Here is an 18,886-nt window from a genome sequence, read left to right on the forward strand (position 1 = left end):
GGTTGTTAATGACTTACTGAATCCAGCAGGACAAAATCTAAAGATCAGAGAGGACGTTCAGGTGCTTGCCTATCATTTTCCGATCCTTATATTTTATGCTTACTTTCTGTGTAATCGTTGCTGCTACTTTCTTTAACATCTTTCTCTCTCTCTCTGGATTGCCTTAATTTACTTACCCTTCTGTCAAGAACTGCTAGCCTGTTTGTGTGCCAAATACGCAATGCACTTAGCAGTTCCCAAAAATTATTCACATTTCCAAGGTTAATATTTTTCAATTTACGGCTGTTGCATATCCATATTCATATCACTACATTAGAAGGATGGAGGAAAAAACAAAAGAAATTCAATTGGGTATCTTTTGTTGTTCTGATGCATCCTTTTTTCACCAATTTTGATTCTTTCTTTGTGACTCAATTTTAGGAGTCTGACTTGTAGTTGCTCTAGTTCTGTGGTACTTTTTTCCTCCATATGAGTGGTTCCATTAAAGATTACTAGGCTTATCTAATGTATAATGGATTCCTTTGGAACTGTCTGGGTATCACATCAGCTTGCACAGTGAGTTTAAGCATCTGATTGTGGCACTATTTCCTACATGCATCTTGGGTGATTTCCCAGATGTGTAGAATTTTTAGTTGCTTTGAACTCAAATGACAAATCACCAAACTGAGTTGCAATCTTGGGGTGGGTGGTCCTTTTAATGGTCCTGCACAGACATCAGCCATTTGTTTGGTAACATATGAGTGGTATAACTGAACCTTTTGTTTGTCAAGGAAATTCCTTGGCATTTATGTTTATAAAGCGGCAGGCACAGTTTCATCGGGAGTGCAAGACATTTCTCAAATATAGAGGATGAATGCCAAGCTCATTTTTCCAACTCTTATGTCTTTATGTTTCAGGTCCATCTTTTGCCCTGTCTAGCCTTTTTTAATAAATTTTAGGAAAGATGGATTATTGCTTATAAAAAAGAATGTATCCCCTCCCCCCAGAGAGGGGGGGGAGAGAGAGAGAGAGAAAGGAAATAGATTGGCTATGAAAATAAAAATGGGATAACCATGATGTACTTCTATATCAGGATGATGATCGTGTTGTGACCTTCATGGTAGTTTTCAAGGTGCTTTCAAACTTTTGTATTGGCACTTGTTGCAACTCAAGATGTTATTGATGAATCTTTTCCTGAAATTGGGATCATATTAGTAACAAAGATCCCAGAAACTTTGAACTCTTCTAAAGCTGAATTCTAAATCTTTTAACTGCAAACAAACTATGTGACACCAAGGCATCATTGATTCGCCATCTAAAATTTTGTGCATTGTACACCAAAATAAGGTTATCAGTTGGAGAAATTTGAAGCCAATATGTGTGTGGAAAGTGTGAAAACTTTATGAATCTTTACAAGGGAAATCTAGTTGTTCTCTTGATGATGTTGCTAACTATATTGGGAAAATATTTTCCAAGATGTCCGGTTTTTTATTTGTCACATATTACTCGATGTAGGGTACTTTTGTTGAAGGAATAAAGGAGGAAGTTGTGTTATCTCCTGCTCATGCCCTTTCTCTTATTGCAGCTGGAGAAGGTAAATATTTCCCACTGGCTTGTGCCTGTATACTTTTATGCTTATGTGTTGGTATAGGAGAGTTTAACCATGCACGAGGACATTTCATCCACTCTCTTCGCACAAGCCTTTATTAGTCTTTTTATCACATGACTAAACTATCTTAATCGTGTCTCATGGATCTTTTCATTAATAGGAGCAACTCTGACCTTATTTCTAATTTTATCTTTTCTTGAATGACCACATCCATCTTAACATCCTCGTATCCATTATGCTCATATTTTACACATGGTGTTTTATTGCCGAACAAGTTTGTTGCTTCACTAATTAAATGTCTTCTGCCTTTATAGCTTTAATGGTAATAATTGGAGCAATTCACTTTTTTTTTTTTCCTTTGGGTGCCATTACTCTACTTGTTTAACTTTACATTGAGTTTTAATTGCTGGCAACAGAGCACAGGCATGTTGGTTCCACAAATTTCAATTTGCTCAGTAGCAGAAGTCACACAATATTTACACTGGTATGTTAATGGCATTTTAATATAATTCATCTTGTTTTTGAACAGTAATGGGAGTTCAGGGTAGTTAATAGTTAATGGCTCTTTACATATCTTTGGTTTTTCCTATAGCTATTTTAGTGAAATTATTGTTTGCAGCTCAGATGACATGTTTAGTTACCTTTGTTAAAACCATGCATATAAATATTCTTTGTGAGACAAGCATGATAGACATGAATATGGAAAGTGTATCTTCATTCTAGGCTTTAACACCATAGGTCCCTAAACTATTCCACATGACTCCATATGCTATCAGATATAACACTTGACAGCAAAATTCTACTTTTCCATCCATTTCCATCCACATCTAATAATGGAATAAGATTTTGGAACCCTAATTAGTAACCAAGTAATTATGAGATATTTTCAAAAGTTTTTGGAGTTTTCAAAAATTATTTTTATTTTAAAAATATAACATTGTGCCCCATAATCCACAAAAATATGATTTTGCTATAACTTTTACTATGTTATGTGACGTAGCGTGTAGCGCGTGTGTGAGGAAAATACACCAAAATAAACCTTTGAAAGAACAAACTTCAATGGCCGAAGCTTAGCTTTCAAGAAGATGCAAAAACAAGATTGTTTTGCTAAGAAAACCCAAATAGGTTGTTGAAATTTGATTGAGAAAAACTTGATTACAACCCCTAACTTCTAGGTATATTTATAGTGTTTGGCTAATCCAAATCCATCTAATATTTGTAAATAAAATTCAATTATAATCCTAATAGAAATAAATCCTAAATAAAATTTAACTAGAATCCTAATAAAAATAAAACATTAATCAAACATGAAGTAGAATCCTAAATCAAGTAGAAACATGAAGTAGAATCTTAAATCAAGTAGAATTTTAAAACTTAAGAAGTATTAAAATATTATTTTGGTGCTACTATTTCGGTGATACTGTTCAGGTTTGATCGGGTGGGCCTTGAGCCGAGTCTTGATTGGTGACCGCATCATTCACTTCCACTTGAGAAAAAATTCGACCTCGAATTTTGATCCGGGTAGGACAAATCCATGTTCGGCAAGTGCAAAGAGAAATAAGCCACATTGAATGTTTAGAAATACCCATATGATTAAGCAAATCCACAACATAAGCATTATCATTGGTCTTCTTTGTAATCTTGTAAGGATCATACTTCTTTAGCTTGAGCTTGTTATGTTTTTCTGCTAGAATCCATTCCTTTTTCAAGAATATCATGACTTCATCTCCAATCTCAAATATCTTGTGCTTCCTATGCTTGTCAGTTGTCGCCTTGTACTTCTTATTTGTGCAACTTTTGCTTGACATCTTCTTGAACTGCTTGAACTTTTCTGTTAAAGGAACATAAGCAAAGACATTTCTTCCCCTCTTAGCCCTATCTTCGTTGGCACGGATCCAACCATCGCCATGTTTGTTAACCTTTGCCTCCATTGTATTATTACTATTAGATTGAGCATGTTGAACATTCCATCTTAAGCGTTTCTCTAATCTGGTAAATCTTATCACAAATCCTTCTCCTTTCATCAACTTTCTTGATTTTGACTCCTCAACAGCTTTCGAATTCATCTGTAGATTTTTCTTGCCTGGAGAAGCATTATTTTGCAACTATTTCGAATAAAAGCTTATTCAATGACTACCAGTAGTCTCTCCATCACTTAAAATATTGATGCTTGAATTCTCTTCTGGTCTAAGCACTTGATCAGCTATAGCAACAGCTATTACATCATTCTTAGTTTCGGAATCTAATTTCAAATTAATATCAAAAGCAGTTGCACTACCCGAGTTAACTAGCCTGGGAGATTCAACACCCTTATCCACAAAGAGACCTATGTGACCATCTTGCTTTTGCAATCGCAAAGGTGAATATGTTCCTATTGCCTTCGATTCAACCATGTCGGAGCTTGAATAAACTGTAGAAGGATTTGCTACCATAACCTCCATCTCCTTTACAGTCGCAAACCGATTAGAAGAAACACCACCATCTTTGGGTTGCAAAACAATGCCTAAGCCCTCAAGACTGGAAAATACCCCAGTATGAGTCAATAACCTTAGAGTTTTTGTCATGTTAGCAGTATAAATCAGTCCTGAGTTTTCAAACGTTGAGGTTGCTGGGACAACATAATCTTCAAAATCAAGCTCCAAACTCATCGAATAGCCATTCTTTAGTTTATACTCATCGTTTCCCCAATGGTTGTGTTGTTGCGCATTCCTCCTAACCCCTTTCCACTAGGGTTGGCTATCATACGACCACGATCATGCTCATCGTCGCTATCATCTATCACTGGTCTTCTAGGATTAATGAGGACAGGATTAATGGTTGGTCTTCCCGGTTTAACGTGGTTGGCTTTGATTCACGCTATTAGTCTGGTTCCAATTATCCTTAACTTGTTATAAAATGCCCAATTGGTTGCGGATTCACTCCAATTGCTGCTCCATTATACGAGTTATTTCCCGTTGTTCTTCGATTGCTCTCCAAACTGCGGGCAGCCCTCGATCACCGTCATAAGGCTGGTTGTTGCCATTACCTTCAAGATTGGCCATTTGATTTATTGATTAACTGCTCTGATACCACCTGACGCAGCGTATAGCGCGTGTGTGAATAAAACACACCAAAATAAACCCTTGAAAGAACAAACTTCAATGGCTGAAGCTTAGCTTCAAGAAGACGCAAAAACAAGACTGTTTTGCTAAGAAAACCCAAATAGGTTGCAGAAATTTGATTGAGAAAAACTTGATTACAACCCCCAACTTCTAGGTATATTTATAGTGTTTGGCTAAATCAAATTCATCTAATATTTGTAAATAAAATTCAATTATAATCCTAATAAAAATAATTCCTAAATAAAATTTAACTAGAATCCTAATAAAAATAAAACATTAATCAAATATGAAGTAGAATCCTAAATCAAGTAGAAACATGAAATAAAATCCTAAATCAGTAGAATTCTAAAACTTAAGAAGTATTAAAATATTATTTTGGCGTTACTATTCCGTTAATACTGTTCCGGTTTTGATTGGGTCGGCCTTGGATCAGGTCTTGATTGGTGACCGCATCATTATGGCATATTTGTTGTGCATTTATTTTGAAAAATATGTCATAATGGAGTAAGATTATGGTAAAGTCATTTTTATGTTTGTTTGTATTTATGAGGCCCAACTCTAGTAATTTGACAGAATACTATAAATGTACTCCAAGTGTTACATAGGTGATAGTTTAAGGGCCTAATTGTTGTAAGTGATAGTTTAAGGAGTTGTTTGACTTTGGAGGCATAGTGTAGGGACCTGAGAGGTAAATAAGTCTTATCGTTCTATTTTCATAGAAAATGTGTTCAAATATTGATATTGACCTTGCTCATCCATGGGTGGCTTAGAAACTTTTTAGTTTTTGAACTGGATTTTCCGTGACGCAGTGGTCTAGATGGTGGCCTTCTCACTGAGTGAGAAGTCTGATTCTCAAAGCATGTCTCATTCAATTTCAAAAGAAGTGAACTTTCAATTTTGGCTAAAGAATTGTCATTTTTTTTCTCAAAAACATCCTTCTCGTCAGGATGTTGAATATTTTCTTGTTGGAAAGGAGTCAAATATTCCAAAATTGACCACTTGAATGATCCACGCATGCAAGTTTTTCATGTAGATGCTTTTAGTATGGACTCAGAAAATTTGCCAAATCTGGTGTCTACACCATCTTACTTCTAAGAACAACACATTCAGTTATTCGAATCTACTGCCAAACACTGTTAGATAATTGTATCATTTTTATTTTTAATTTTTCCATGCTTACATATTTTTACTTCATTATGTTGTTAATAGACGATAGAGAGTAGCCCTTGTGGTGACAATATTGAAGGCGGGGCTGTCAACTTGTCACAGCTGGTAAATTTTCTGATGCTTTTACTCTTGCAGTTAAAGTTCAATGACTGTTTTAGATCTTTGTGTTCATGCATAACTGCTTTTGGATTTTATCATTTTTAGTCTTAAATTGAGCTCTCTTTGTTTCTTCTGCTGCAGAACCTCATTGATCTGGCAGGTTCTGAGAGCTCTAAGGCTGAAACTACTGGTGTGCGTCGGAAAGAAGGATCCTACATTAACAAAAGCCTACTAACTCTTGGAACGGTGAGCCTTAATCAACGCCATTATTTTTCCAGAATAGCTATATTTATCTTGTTTGTGTAGTTAAATATATATATTGCTTGGTAATCATTTTTTTTTTGTTATCTGACAGGTATGTCTTTCTGCAGACATTGTTCATTACTATTTATGATTTTTTTGTGATAGAAAAATCAGTACCACAAAAAAAGGCATTAACTCAATTATTTGTTTTTGTAATTTATTATTCAGTTTTGCAATGTGGTTGAATTCAAGGTTGCTTCCCCTTGTCACTCTGTAGCTTTTTTATAACCTTTTATATAAATGCTCTTTAAGAATACTCTATTTCTTTCTCTGTTCTGCCACTTTTCCCTGTTGTTATGCACCTGATCTTGTCCAGTGCTGTAATCTAGTTGATTTCTGGATACGGTAATAGCTGACTTCTATGTAATTAAATGCTTCTGCTGATGAAAAATTGTGTGATTTCCAATGTTTCTGCATTTCTTCTTATTATTTTGGTCCTTGCTTTGGGATTGAAATCATTTTTGAACATCTGAATTTTTTTTGTCATCCAGGTAATATCAAAGTTAACAGATGGGAGAGCTGCTCATATACCATATAGGGACTCAAAATTAACTAGGCTTCTTCAATCTTCATTAAGTGGTCACGGACGTGTCTCAGTAAGTCTCTCTCTCTCTCTCTCTCTCTGCCTGCAAAAAAGCAGAGGTAGTGCTGCTAATATTATTGCATGCAGAGAGGCTAAGTCATAAGAATTAGCCTCTCCATAAAACCAGGGGTATGGCTTCCTACCTACTACCGAATACTATACAGCAGAAACCATGCGCACCAGATACAAACCACGGGTCTACTTGCATATGAGGATCAAAAATTTGTTTTGATATGTTGTTCTGGTTAGCCTGAGATATAAATGTTCTTGAAGCATTTCACAAACACAAGGGAAACATCAATTAATAACGTATGAATATATTTGGAATCTATATTTGAGATCACAGAAATGTTATGCTAGCTCAGCACTTAAATATTTCTTTAGATATAGACATCTTTGAACATTAAGGTTGCTAGTAAACAACTCAGAAGCAAATGTGAATACTTTAAATTAACATTAAGTAAATTTTATAATATAAAACACAAATACATGTATTTTTAAAAATTTATGTACAGTCAACCAAATCATTTACAAAATCATAAAGATAAAAATAGTTGCGAGATAAACTGTAAGCAAATGCTAATGTGTCATAATGCGTGGCAGGTCCTTAGTGCACATGCTTTATTTTCTTTTCTCTAGTGACATTAAGAATAAGTTCAATGGGGAGGGACAACAAATAGTCAAATCTAGATGTCCAAAGGCTTTTAAGGCTAGTTTTAGTAGAATGTTGACCAATGCCAGATTTTGATGGTAATTGGATGATAAAAAAAATCCAATTACAGTATTTATCCATAACTTGTAATGAAAAAGGAAAGGGAATTGATATCCAATTTCTCTTCTAATCCTGTTCTCTATTGTGCTTTCTATTTTCTCAAACTTTAAAACATGTAAATTAAGATTTGTTTCATTCTCAATTTCTTATAGAGAATAGGTAAACAAAAATGATTTTGGTTAAATATTCTTCATATAGTCAGAATACTGAGAACAACCTCTTGTTATAGAATGTTCTGAAATGTTTTCTTGGTTTCAGTGTGTTTTAGTGAAATATCAAAATCTCTGTTTTTAATATCCTTGTGCAGTTTCCTAGAAAATTTCTATGTTTTTAAAAAAAATGTTTCAGTAGTGTAGATGGGTGGGGGGGTGGGAGGGGAACATAACTTTTCCTTTTCCTCCTTGCCCATATGTAAACTTTAAGTATATTTGTGATGATACGGATGCCGATCACCTTCTCCTGCCTCAATCCAAGTACCTGCAAAAGATGAAGTCGGGGACTTACTCCCCCGTGATCACTCCGACGATCAAGTTAGTTCCCCAATTTATCTCCAATTTTTCAGCATATATTCGAGAACTTAGGAAAAAGAGAGGAATCCCGATCCCTTCCCTTGCGGAGCCATGATCTTGAAGATATGGATATGGTAATCGTTTCCGAGGGGTTCGGGATAGTCCCTATCTCCATGATTCTTGGAGCGATGATTGGTGCCGAGGAATCTGGAGAATCTTTGTTGAACAATAGGTTTAGCCGGTTGGTTGAGGTGTCTCTGCCATGTGTCCTTCCAAAACTCTGGCTAGATGACGACCTTGGATTGGTCCCCCATCCAACACGTGTCCTTGTCGTTACTAGTTGCATAGGAGTAATTATGAACCCAAAGGGTTCTCCCTCATCAATTTGATATGCACTTTTTCCTTCAAAATAAGTCAGGACAAACAAATGAATGTGTATTGATCTATGTGGACCTCTAATTCTTCTAATCAAATTACATCTTCTCAATTAGAGTTTCAGTGCATTTATTAAATTCAATCATCTTTTTTACAGCTCATATGCACTGTTACCCCATCATCAAGCAATGCGGAAGAGACACATAACACTTTAAAGTTTGCCCACCGTGCAAAGCATATTGAAATTCAAGCATCACAAAACAAGGTATGAGCTTGCGAGTTGTCTTCATTGTTGAAATTGTCTTTGTTGAAACTTGTTGTAACTGAGAGTATGAATTCACAGATAATTGATGAGAAATCACTCATCAAGAAGTACCAAAATGAGATTCGCTGTTTGAAGGAAGAGTTAGATCAATTAAAAAGAGGCATTGTTACCCTTCCTCAACTGAAAGATGTTGGAGAAGATGATATTGTGCTTCTAAAACAAAAGGTATCTTTGTTCTGTGTTAGGTTTCTGCCTTTTCCTCGGCCTTCCATCTTGGTTATTATTGTTATTGCTATTAATTTTTTGGCAAAAATATCTTATCAAATATGCAATCTCAGTGCATGTTCTACCTATGGGGAAAGTTCTCTATTACATCAATTTGTACATACAGCATTATTCCTTTCCCATTCTTGACTTTCTGTCAGTCAGTAAAAAGAAGGGAATTTCTTGTCATTCATAATTAAGATCTGCACTACTTTGTGGTCATACCATGTAATGGTGATATGTGAATTTGACCCAGTCTGGTAAGGCATAGTTTTAACTTAACATAGGACAAGGATTATCAAAATATGTGTATATATTTATACAATGGAAGATCTTGTATTTTTTTCCTGCTGCTTGGAGGCTTCCCTGGAAGATGAAAAATCTGAAAAATGTCCTGAAGTTTTAGTTTATTCATATTTACCTTTGGAGAAAGTGAGAAGGATCTATAAACATTTGCAACAAAATTGGATCCCTGAACCAAATCTTGCAATTGTGTCATGGTCCGTAATTCATCCCTTCTGGAGCAACTGTCCGAGAAATAAGTGTCTGGTCTACATTTTCTGTCTGAAATTTCTGACCATAATGGTAAAGTAGAAGCAACAATACTTGCAGTTGAGCAGGAAGACTGCTTCCTCTTGCTACCAAAAAACGTGACAAACAGAACCGCCCAGTGCATTCCTGATTGTGTTGTTATATTAATCATTGTTTTACATTTTAAGGTTCTCCTGCATGTTAATAGACTCAATGATAGATGACACATATTTGCCATAATGAATCTAGAATCTTTGCATGCATCACATTCTGTCTCAGCTTTTTGTTGTGATGCAATACTGAGATGTTGTGCCCTTCATCTTGAGTTGTGGAGAAACAATTTAGAATCTAAGGGATTTAAATTAAGTAGAAAGAAAACAGAATATATGGAATGCAAATTTAGTAAAAATGCAAGAGTGGATGATGTTATAATAAAATTAGAAGACCAAATCTTACAAAGAAAAGACCATTTTCGATATTTGGGATCAGTGATTCAAAAAGATGGAGAAATCCACGAGGATGTCGCACATAGAATTAAGGCAGGTTGGCTAAAATGGAGAAATGCATCGGGGGTGTTATATGATAGTAAAATCCCATTAAAATTGAAAGGAAAATTTTATAGGACAGCTATAAGATCAGTCTTGTTGTATGGCTCAGAATGTTGGGCAGTCAAATACCAGCATGAGCAAAAAACGAGTGTAGCGGAGATGAGGATGTTAAGATGGATGTGCGGACATACAAGAAAGGATAAAATTAGAAATGAAGTTATTCGTAATAAGGTAGGAGTAGTGCCAATCGAGGAGAAGATGAGAGAGACTAGACTAAGATGGTTTCGTCATGTGAGAAGGAGACTAAGAGACGCTCCTGTGAGGAGAGTTGATGAAATGAAACAATTAGTCACAAAAAGAGGTAGAGGTAGACCCAAGCAGACTTTGGGAGAGACATTAAAATTTGATATGAAATATATGGATCTAAATGAGGATATGACAAAAGACAGAAATACATGGAAGTCTAGAATTCATGTAGCCGACCCCACATAGTGGGATAAAGGCTGGATATGTTGTTGTTGTTGTTGTATTCAGATTGCTGGAAAAAGATCAAAAAGAGGACTAGTTACAATGTTATGCAGACAATAGAACTAGGTATAATACATATCAAATAATAATAATAATAATTGGTCTATATTTATTTGTATCTATCAGTATAAGGGGTTGCCACAACCATTGATTCTTTTTATAAGTTCCTTAAATGGTGCTTAGTCTTTTGGCTGTTGCATATTTCCTCTGTAGGCATGTTCTGTGGAGCATTGGCAGTCTTATAAAATGGCACAAAGAAAGATAATTATTACTCGTGTCTTTGCTGAATCTGGTGTGCATAAATTCTTTCTTGATCAAAACTTAAGGCAAGCCTCTTTTATTGTTTGAATAGTTGTATGTTCTCTTCTCCCTTTATATTCTTTCTATTTGTACATTCTATTTTAGACTTGTAATTTTTGTCTGATTACCAACTAATATATCTTGATAATTGAAAGAACCATGGGTTACCATCTTGAGTAAGCCTCTTGCAGTAATCCTTTCTGATTATCAACTAAAAGAATCTCTTTTTTTTTTTTTCCAGTTAGTCACCACCCTTTGCCATTTGTTGGGTATTACTCTTTTATGTGTGAGTAGTGATGATGTCAATGTGGGAAGTCCTTGGTTTCTAGCCATTCTGTTTTACTTATTTAACTTTTAATGTACTTGAAGTTTACTTTCCCTATATCTTCCAATGAAAGTCTAAGCATAAATATAATATACAGATACAGTAACAACAATCACAAGTCTTAATCGTACAAGGTGAAATATACACTATATGGCTATAACTGAATATTCTTACTCCTTAGAGAACCATTGGCACACATGCCCTGAGCCGTTTTGTTTGGTACCCTGTGATGTCTAAAGCTAGAAGATGGCCAAGTCAAGCTGCAATCAAGATTGGAACAGGAAGAAGAAGCTAAAGGTGCCTTGTTAGCGAGAATACAACGGCTGACAAAGTTAATTTTGGTCTCGACAAAAACTTCACAATCATCAAGATTTTCTAACCGGCCTGGACCCAGGAGGAGGCATTCCTTTGGAGAAGAAGAGGTATTGTGATATAGATAGTCACTAATATTTTTTCACACCTTTTCCCTATAAAAATCTTACATAGCCCAACAAAAATCTCATGAAAAGGTTGTGTGCTAATTGGGTTTGTGTGGTAGTTGGCTGAACTCTAGTTATCTTTGTTTATCTGTTCTATTTTATATGATCTGATGAGGTCTTCAATCTCGAATCTGCAGCTTGCTTACCTTCCACACAGGAGGAAAGACTTTATCTTGGATGACGAAAACATTGATTTGTACGTCTCTCTTGACGGGAATTCTGAAACTACTGATGATACATCTAAAGAGGAGAAAAAGACCCGGAAACCTGGGTTGTTAAACTGGCTAAAGCTACGGGTATTATAACAATCAATATTCATCCATGTCATGCGATGCTGCATTTTCATATTAATATTGGCTTTGTTCATTTGGATTCCTGTGCAATTGCACGCAGATGTTATTTTTTTGCCTACTAGTAAAATACACCCCTACCATACGAGTGGCCGATGCCAGTTCTTTATTTGCCTTATTTTTGTATGACCTATTTCTCATTTTTTAATTTCTAAGTAATTCTATTGTTTAACAGAAGCGAGATAGTGGTTTGGGGGCTTTGGCAAGCACCAGTGATAAATCAAGTGGAGTCAAGTCTAATAGTACCCCTTCAACCCCTCAAGCAGATAGCGTGAATTTTCTGATGGAGTCCCGACACTCACGTTCTCTTCTAACAGAAAGTACCCCTGGAGATCTTCATCCAGAGGCTAGACAGGATAGAGAATGTTCTGATGATAATGCTTTGGGACAAGAGACTCCTTCGGTATGTAATGTATAATTTTTTCATTTATTTGAAGCATAATCAACCAAAGTAAATATACCTCTTTTTTGTTGTTATATACAGAAGTCACTGATACTGCTCACTCAATGAATCTTGTTAGTTTCACTTCTGATGTCTTTTCCACCATCAGTATTAAAAACTGGACTTGCATTTACTCAAGGCTGAAATGAAGTCACATATTAATATTTTAATTAAATATTAAGTTTAGGGCATCCCTTGCAAACTCCCAATCTAGTGTCATCTTGACTTATTCCATTTTGCCTTTGATTTAGTTGAATGGCATTTAACATAGGAAGCAGAATTATTTGTGTTGTCTGCTTTATAAGGGCTCATATTTTTTTATTTGATGACAGACTAGCATAAAAACAATTGATCAAATTGAACTTCTGAGGGAGCAGCAAAAGATCTTGTTCGGAGAGGTGGCACTTCATTTAAGTGCTTTAAAGCGGCTGTCTGATGAAGCTGCAAGAAACCCGAAGAAGGAACATATTCATGTATGTCCTGATTCTTTATCATTTATGTTTGTAACTTCTCTTAATATGCCTAGAAAATTTAACTTATATTCTTGTGTACTTAAGGTGGAAATAAGAAAGTTGAATGATGAAGTCAAAAGGAAGAACGAACAAATAGCTCTGCTGGAAAAGCAAATTTCTGATTCAATTATCTCTTCTGATGACAAAATAGAAAATGCAGAAGCCTCACAGGTGAATTAGTTCCTTAGTTGAATAGGTTGCTTCTAATTATATGTGATTTTAAAACTCTTGCTTCATACTGCTGCTCAAACATTTTGTTAAACCAATATTGTTTGAATTGCAGCCTGTAGCTGAACTAATGGCACAGCTGAATGAGAAGTCTTTTGAGCTTGAGGTGATATCCTTTTCCTTGCTAGTGTAAAATATCATAAAAGGAAACTGCCAAGACTTGGAAAAATCCTTCACAAGTCTTGTTCCGTGTCATGACTTCATGGACCCATTTGGAAAGTGATTATCTCAACCATGTCATTATATCTTTTACTTATTATCCCTTTCATCTGATATGAAGGTGCAAAGATATCCATAAACCATAAACTTAAGTTCTTGGGTTTGAACTCATTAATGACTGAACACAGGGCCTGGGTGGGCTGTGTATGGTTGGATGTATGCAAGTTGCAATTTTTTTTGGGTGCTCCAATGTGGCTATCACCAGGAGAGGTTCTTCAACATAATAATATAACAACAATGTTAAGGGGATTATGATTTGATTATAATCTCTATCTTAAGTAACATTATATACTTAGATGATTTGTATATATTTTGTGTATATCTTTAGAATATATTTGTTTCCTTGTATTAGAACAGGATGCATGTATATAAGTCCTTGTACACCTCATTTGTGAAATACACAGATATACATTATTTTATTGTACAAACAACAACAACTAAGATGCAAATTATCCATAAGTGTGTGCTTTTAACCACAAAAAAAAAAAGGATCAATGACATTGCACAAAATGACCTAATGTTTTTGTTATTTCATTAAGAGCTGATGTGTGTATTATCTTCTCTTCATCTCAAATTCTGTGAAAGAAGGGTTGGAATTTTTTGTTCTATTCAATTTCTTAATTTCCTTGTTCAGATAACTTCTTAGTCAATATTAGTGCTAAAAAAATGTTGCTCGAACTTATCAAACAACACATAACATATCAAGCCCGTATTCCATTATGTGAGGTCCACCTATAGGAATTTTAGTTTGCCACTCATTTCTATTATTGCCTTTATATTCTGTAAGGTCTCTATAACTCATATAATACCTAGAGTATCCCACCAAGTTTTTCTGGGTATTTCTTTACTTGCTTTTCTAAGAACTTGTTGCATTCCATCAATTGTCCTCACAGGAGTATCTGTTGGCCCCTCTTCACACGAGAGCCCCTCTTCTCACATGACTAAACCATCTTAGTTGTGACTCACATATCTTATCTTCAATAAGAATCACTTTTACCTTATTACAAATAACTTCATTTCTAATTTTTTTTTTTTCTTGATTGGCTGCACATCCATCTTAATATCCTCATTTCCGAGACATTTTATATTGTGCACATGTAGGTGCTTTTATTTCCCAATATTCTATACCATATAAGAAAGCTAGTCTTATAGCTATCTTATAAAATTTTCCTTTTAGCTTTAATGGAATCCTATCATGTAAAATACCTAGTGTATTTTTCCATCTTAACAGAATCCTCATTAATCTCCCATCTTTTTGGATGATTGATCTAAGAAATAATTGTTATTGTGTACCTTTGAAAATTAAACAGGATATTACTAATTAAAATAATGAACCTAGAACAAGAGTAAGCAGGGGATCCAGCAACTTTTCCCCAATCTCTCTTATTGACTATTTCACAATCTTAATTGTTTTATCTGGGAAGCAGTATGTCATCTTTCCTTTATATTTTCTTCCCAGGTGAAGGCTGCAGATAATCGGATAATTCAGGAGCAGCTCAACCAAAAGGTTTAGGACTTAAAGTGATTATTTTACTAGTTTTCATCAGTTGACTGGCTGAGAATCTGTTGTGACCTTATTTACCTTTCTGTCAGATTTGTGAATGTGAAGGACTTCAAGAAACAATTGTCTCCTTGAAACAACAGCTTTCGGATACGTTGAAGCTGGGAAATTTCAGTCCAATTGTTGGACATTCAGAACGCCACTCAGAAACAAAAAGCATACAAGGAGAACTTTGTATGGTTAAAGAAAGTAACGTGTTGAAAGATTCAAATGATACATTTCTTCTACAAGCTCAGGTTTGTTGCAAGAAAGTCATGCAATCACATAAGAAGTTTATCATGATTTACATGCAATTAACTGTACGTCTTATTTTAGATATTTGTATTTATTGATTTATCCAATTTGTTTACATGCCTTAGAGGATGGAAGTAAAAGCTCGTATTCATTTGGAAAATATAAAATTTCACTGACCCCCAAAGCTTATAGATTTTCATGGAAGTTGAGACGTATCTTTTCCTTTGCTTAAAATTTGGTGTATGGTTGTCTGTTTCAAGGTTTGATATGGCTTTTAACAAACCGAGGCTATTTATCAGAATGCTATATATTTTGGCTGATGCAACAAACTAATGTTAACTGAAGGGCCAGTTGATTTTTCAAAAATAAAAATAGTCAATAAAATTTTGCATATGTGAGAGGTAGTTGTGTAGTAACTCAAACATAAGTTGCTTAATGTATTTTACCATTATTTTCTTTCATCCGTGAAGATGACTATGTTTTCTTCAGGGATTGCTTTATTTGTATGCATGATTTAATTGAGAAGTTGAAGAGCAAGAGAGACCCTAGAGCTAATTACATCTCTGTCTCTATAAGCTGTTAGGAGAGTTCTTAGTATCTGCCTTGTTACATTTCTTTTGTGCAATCAAAGAAGAACATTGTGGAAGCGATTCTAACAGCCAAAATATATTTCTCCCTGGATGTGATATGAGATATTTATTTTTCTCCATTTGTTTCTTTCCATTTCTTAGGAAAAAGTTTCCCTTCTTATTCCCCCCACCCCCTTCACCTGTGCTGCTGGAGGTATTCCAGATCTGGAAGAAACATTTGAACTTGAGTTCTATCTTGTTGAACCATATTTCCTGCCACCAAAAGTTAAGGACCTTAAGGTACACACAATGAATCAGTTCTAGGTTGCACCTCTCGTAAGTTATGCATGCAATAGGAAATTCGACCATATAGTAGATAATGGTATCAGAAGTCTTTCTGCTTCTAGAGATGCCACCTTGTATGCTTAAATTGATGGATTCAATTTAAAGGGGAAAAAAATGTTTGATGAAGTATGTATTTTATTTTTCCTGTCTTACTCTAACTATTTGTTCCCCCACGCCCCCTCCCCAATAACTCCAAGTCAGGCAATTGAAAGTGAAGATCTGAAACAGAGAGTGGCTGAACTGACTGAGGCAAAAGAGCAGCTAGAACATCGAAACCGGAAACTAGCAGAAGAGAGCTCATATGCAAAAGGATTAGCCTCCGCTGCTGCTGTTGAACTCAAGGCGTTGTCGGAGGAAGTTGCCAAGCTCATGAACCATAACGAGAGACTATCTGCTGAGTTGGCGGCGCAAAAGAATTCCCCTACGCAGCGTAGAAGCAGCTCCACTCTGAGGAATGGTCGGAGAGATGGTTATGTCAGGCGGCAAGAGCAAGGTGGTGGTTTATCCTCAGAAGTAAAGAGGGAGCTTGCTTTAAGCCGGGAGAGAGAGCTGTCCTACGAAGCTGCTTTGGGTGAAAAGGATCAAAGAGAGGCTGAGCTGCAAAGCAAGATAGAGGAGTCCAAACAAAGAGAAGCCTATCTGGAGAATGAACTTGCCAACATGTGGGTGCTTGTGGCAAAGCTAAAGAAGTCTCATGGTCATGGAGCCGAAAACGATGTTTCAGAGTCGAGAGAAAACCGGAAAGTAGATGGCTTCGGAACATGGAATAATGAAGCTGGTCTGACAAAGGGCTTTCAATAGAGAGAAGTGGGAACTGTAATAATTGGATAGGGGTTTGTGTATGTTGGAGTAGTGCAAATGGATTGGTGGTGGGTTGTGCGTTTGAGAGTGAAGCCTTTTGTTCCAGTTGATTCTTTTGACTTTCATTGTTTGTACAAAATCAAGGTTCTTCTGTCTAGGGTGGGTCATTAGTATGAAACCAAATACTGTGTGACATCACATGTTAACACGTGAAGAACGAACAAATGTAGTATTCTTCTTGTTCCCAAAGTATGGCGATGATTTACAGTTTCCACACACAATGTATATTAGATTTGTTCCCTTTCTGTAGGCTGCTGCTGCTCAGCATTCAAAAGTCTTTGTTTACTGAGAATTCAAATGGAAAATGTTCCTTTGTTTTGTGGATGCTGCAATTATGTTGTTTTTGCTTAGTTGTCTTCTCTTTTATTAGGGAAGGCAGTTTCCTCACTGCCAGCAAAGTAATTACTTTAACCCAATGTCTAATAAAATAGTCTTTGTATTTTAATTTATCTTAAATTAATTATTAAATTTTTAATCTTGTTATATTTTAGTCTTTTTTTTATTTTGTTAAACTCTGTTAAAAAGTTACCCCATTCTAAATATATGGTAATAGCTATCGGTGGCAGTCACTAGGAATTGCTAATTCTGTATTTTTTTTTACTTTGTGTATCTCTTGCATCATAATTTTTTAATAAAATTTTTAACAATAAACTAAATTGTAACGAGATTATTAATTTAATGATTAATATAAAATAAATAAAAATAGAAAAATCAATTTATTATAAAATATAAAAATTTAGAGACCAACAATGCTATTTACCCTCATTTATCATTATCACATTAAATGAATAATATTGAGCTTTCAAAGGCGCAAGATATTTAGTTTCAGTGGAACAAATATTGGGCTTAAGAAAGGGAAGGATTGATGTTGGGCCAAGAATATATATGAAAGCCCACACCAGGATTTGTAGAAGGGGCTTTCAGTGCCGTGACGGATCAAAGTTTTTTTTTTTTTTTTTTTCTTTTTGAGAGAGAAATAATAGTAATGGAATTAAATGAAGATGAACAAAAACACTTTTTATTTATTATTTTTAAAAAAATCCCTATTTTTTCTCTCCCAAATTGGAAAATAATAGTTGGAAAACACAATTTTGTATGTTTAACAGCATTAACCTTAAATGTTTTTCAAAATTTCAGATTCATCCTTAGTAAGGAAATTCAGGCCCTTGAGTTGAGGCAAATTATGGGCCAATTTGGACCCATGAGCCAGGGTCCAATATATGGGCTAAAGGATAGGAGGACCTCTTTAGACTGAAATGGGCCAAGAAGGGCCCAAAACAGCTAAGCCATTACATGGGCAACACATTTTTTTGGAATAAAGAGGTTCAGGCGTAGTAGGCAAAGAAGTCAGGTCTTTTGTTTTGTTCCCAATTGCACTTACAAATGTTCATTTATAAGTACAACAGCTGCCTTTCTCCCAGTTTCTTTCTTCTTCCACTCCTCCTCTTGCACCGACTGGATATTTCTGCCTAGTGCGCACATCGAGGGAGCTTGTGGTAATATGGATGAAATTACGATCTCACCCCTGTTTGTTCGGAGTGAACAAAAAGATTAAGAGAGAGATAAAGTCGCAATTCTACTGGCACTCAACAAATATATATCAAGGTCCTTAATTAGTAATCCTAATATATATGCATGAACAGTCTCATAAATGAACACTCAAACAGAAAGCTAATGGCAATTAATGAGGCAACACCACCACATCCATATGCATCTTCCATCTCAAGATTGATCTTTCAAGGACCCTTTCTATAAACCACTTCGGAATCACTATATGTATGAGTATCTTGTAACAAGATACTCGAGTTATTGAGTTTTGAATCTTCTG

The 18,886-nt window shown here is 35.4% G+C and overlaps 1 protein-coding gene across 1 annotated transcript in view; it reads left to right on the forward strand.

Annotated features, from left to right (window-relative positions):
• LOC127788321 (kinesin-like protein KIN-7K, chloroplastic) overlaps positions 1-17,390 on the forward strand; it is a 45,067-nt gene extending 27,677 nt beyond the window's left edge. The window contains exons 8-24 of the mRNA XM_052316464.1: positions 2-61; positions 1,495-1,573; positions 2,005-2,072; positions 5,899-5,961; positions 6,097-6,201; positions 6,750-6,854; positions 8,655-8,762; positions 8,841-8,987; positions 11,498-11,680; positions 11,875-12,033; positions 12,263-12,490; positions 12,862-13,002; positions 13,087-13,212; positions 13,325-13,375; positions 14,948-14,995; positions 15,082-15,285; positions 16,399-17,390. Of these exons, the coding sequence (XP_052172424.1) occupies positions 2-61; positions 1,495-1,573; positions 2,005-2,072; positions 5,899-5,961; positions 6,097-6,201; positions 6,750-6,854; positions 8,655-8,762; positions 8,841-8,987; positions 11,498-11,680; positions 11,875-12,033; positions 12,263-12,490; positions 12,862-13,002; positions 13,087-13,212; positions 13,325-13,375; positions 14,948-14,995; positions 15,082-15,285; positions 16,399-16,998 (2,475 nt within the window). The 3' untranslated portion in view covers positions 16,999-17,390. The remainder of the gene's footprint in view (position 1; positions 62-1,494; positions 1,574-2,004; positions 2,073-5,898; positions 5,962-6,096; positions 6,202-6,749; positions 6,855-8,654; positions 8,763-8,840; positions 8,988-11,497; positions 11,681-11,874; positions 12,034-12,262; positions 12,491-12,861; positions 13,003-13,086; positions 13,213-13,324; positions 13,376-14,947; positions 14,996-15,081; positions 15,286-16,398) is intronic.
• Positions 17,391-18,886: the final 1,496 nt, after the last annotated feature.

This window comes from Diospyros lotus, chromosome 13 (assembly GCF_014633365.1).
Source record: "Diospyros lotus cultivar Yz01 chromosome 13, ASM1463336v1, whole genome shotgun sequence".
NCBI lineage: Eukaryota > Viridiplantae > Streptophyta > Magnoliopsida > Ericales > Ebenaceae > Diospyros > Diospyros lotus.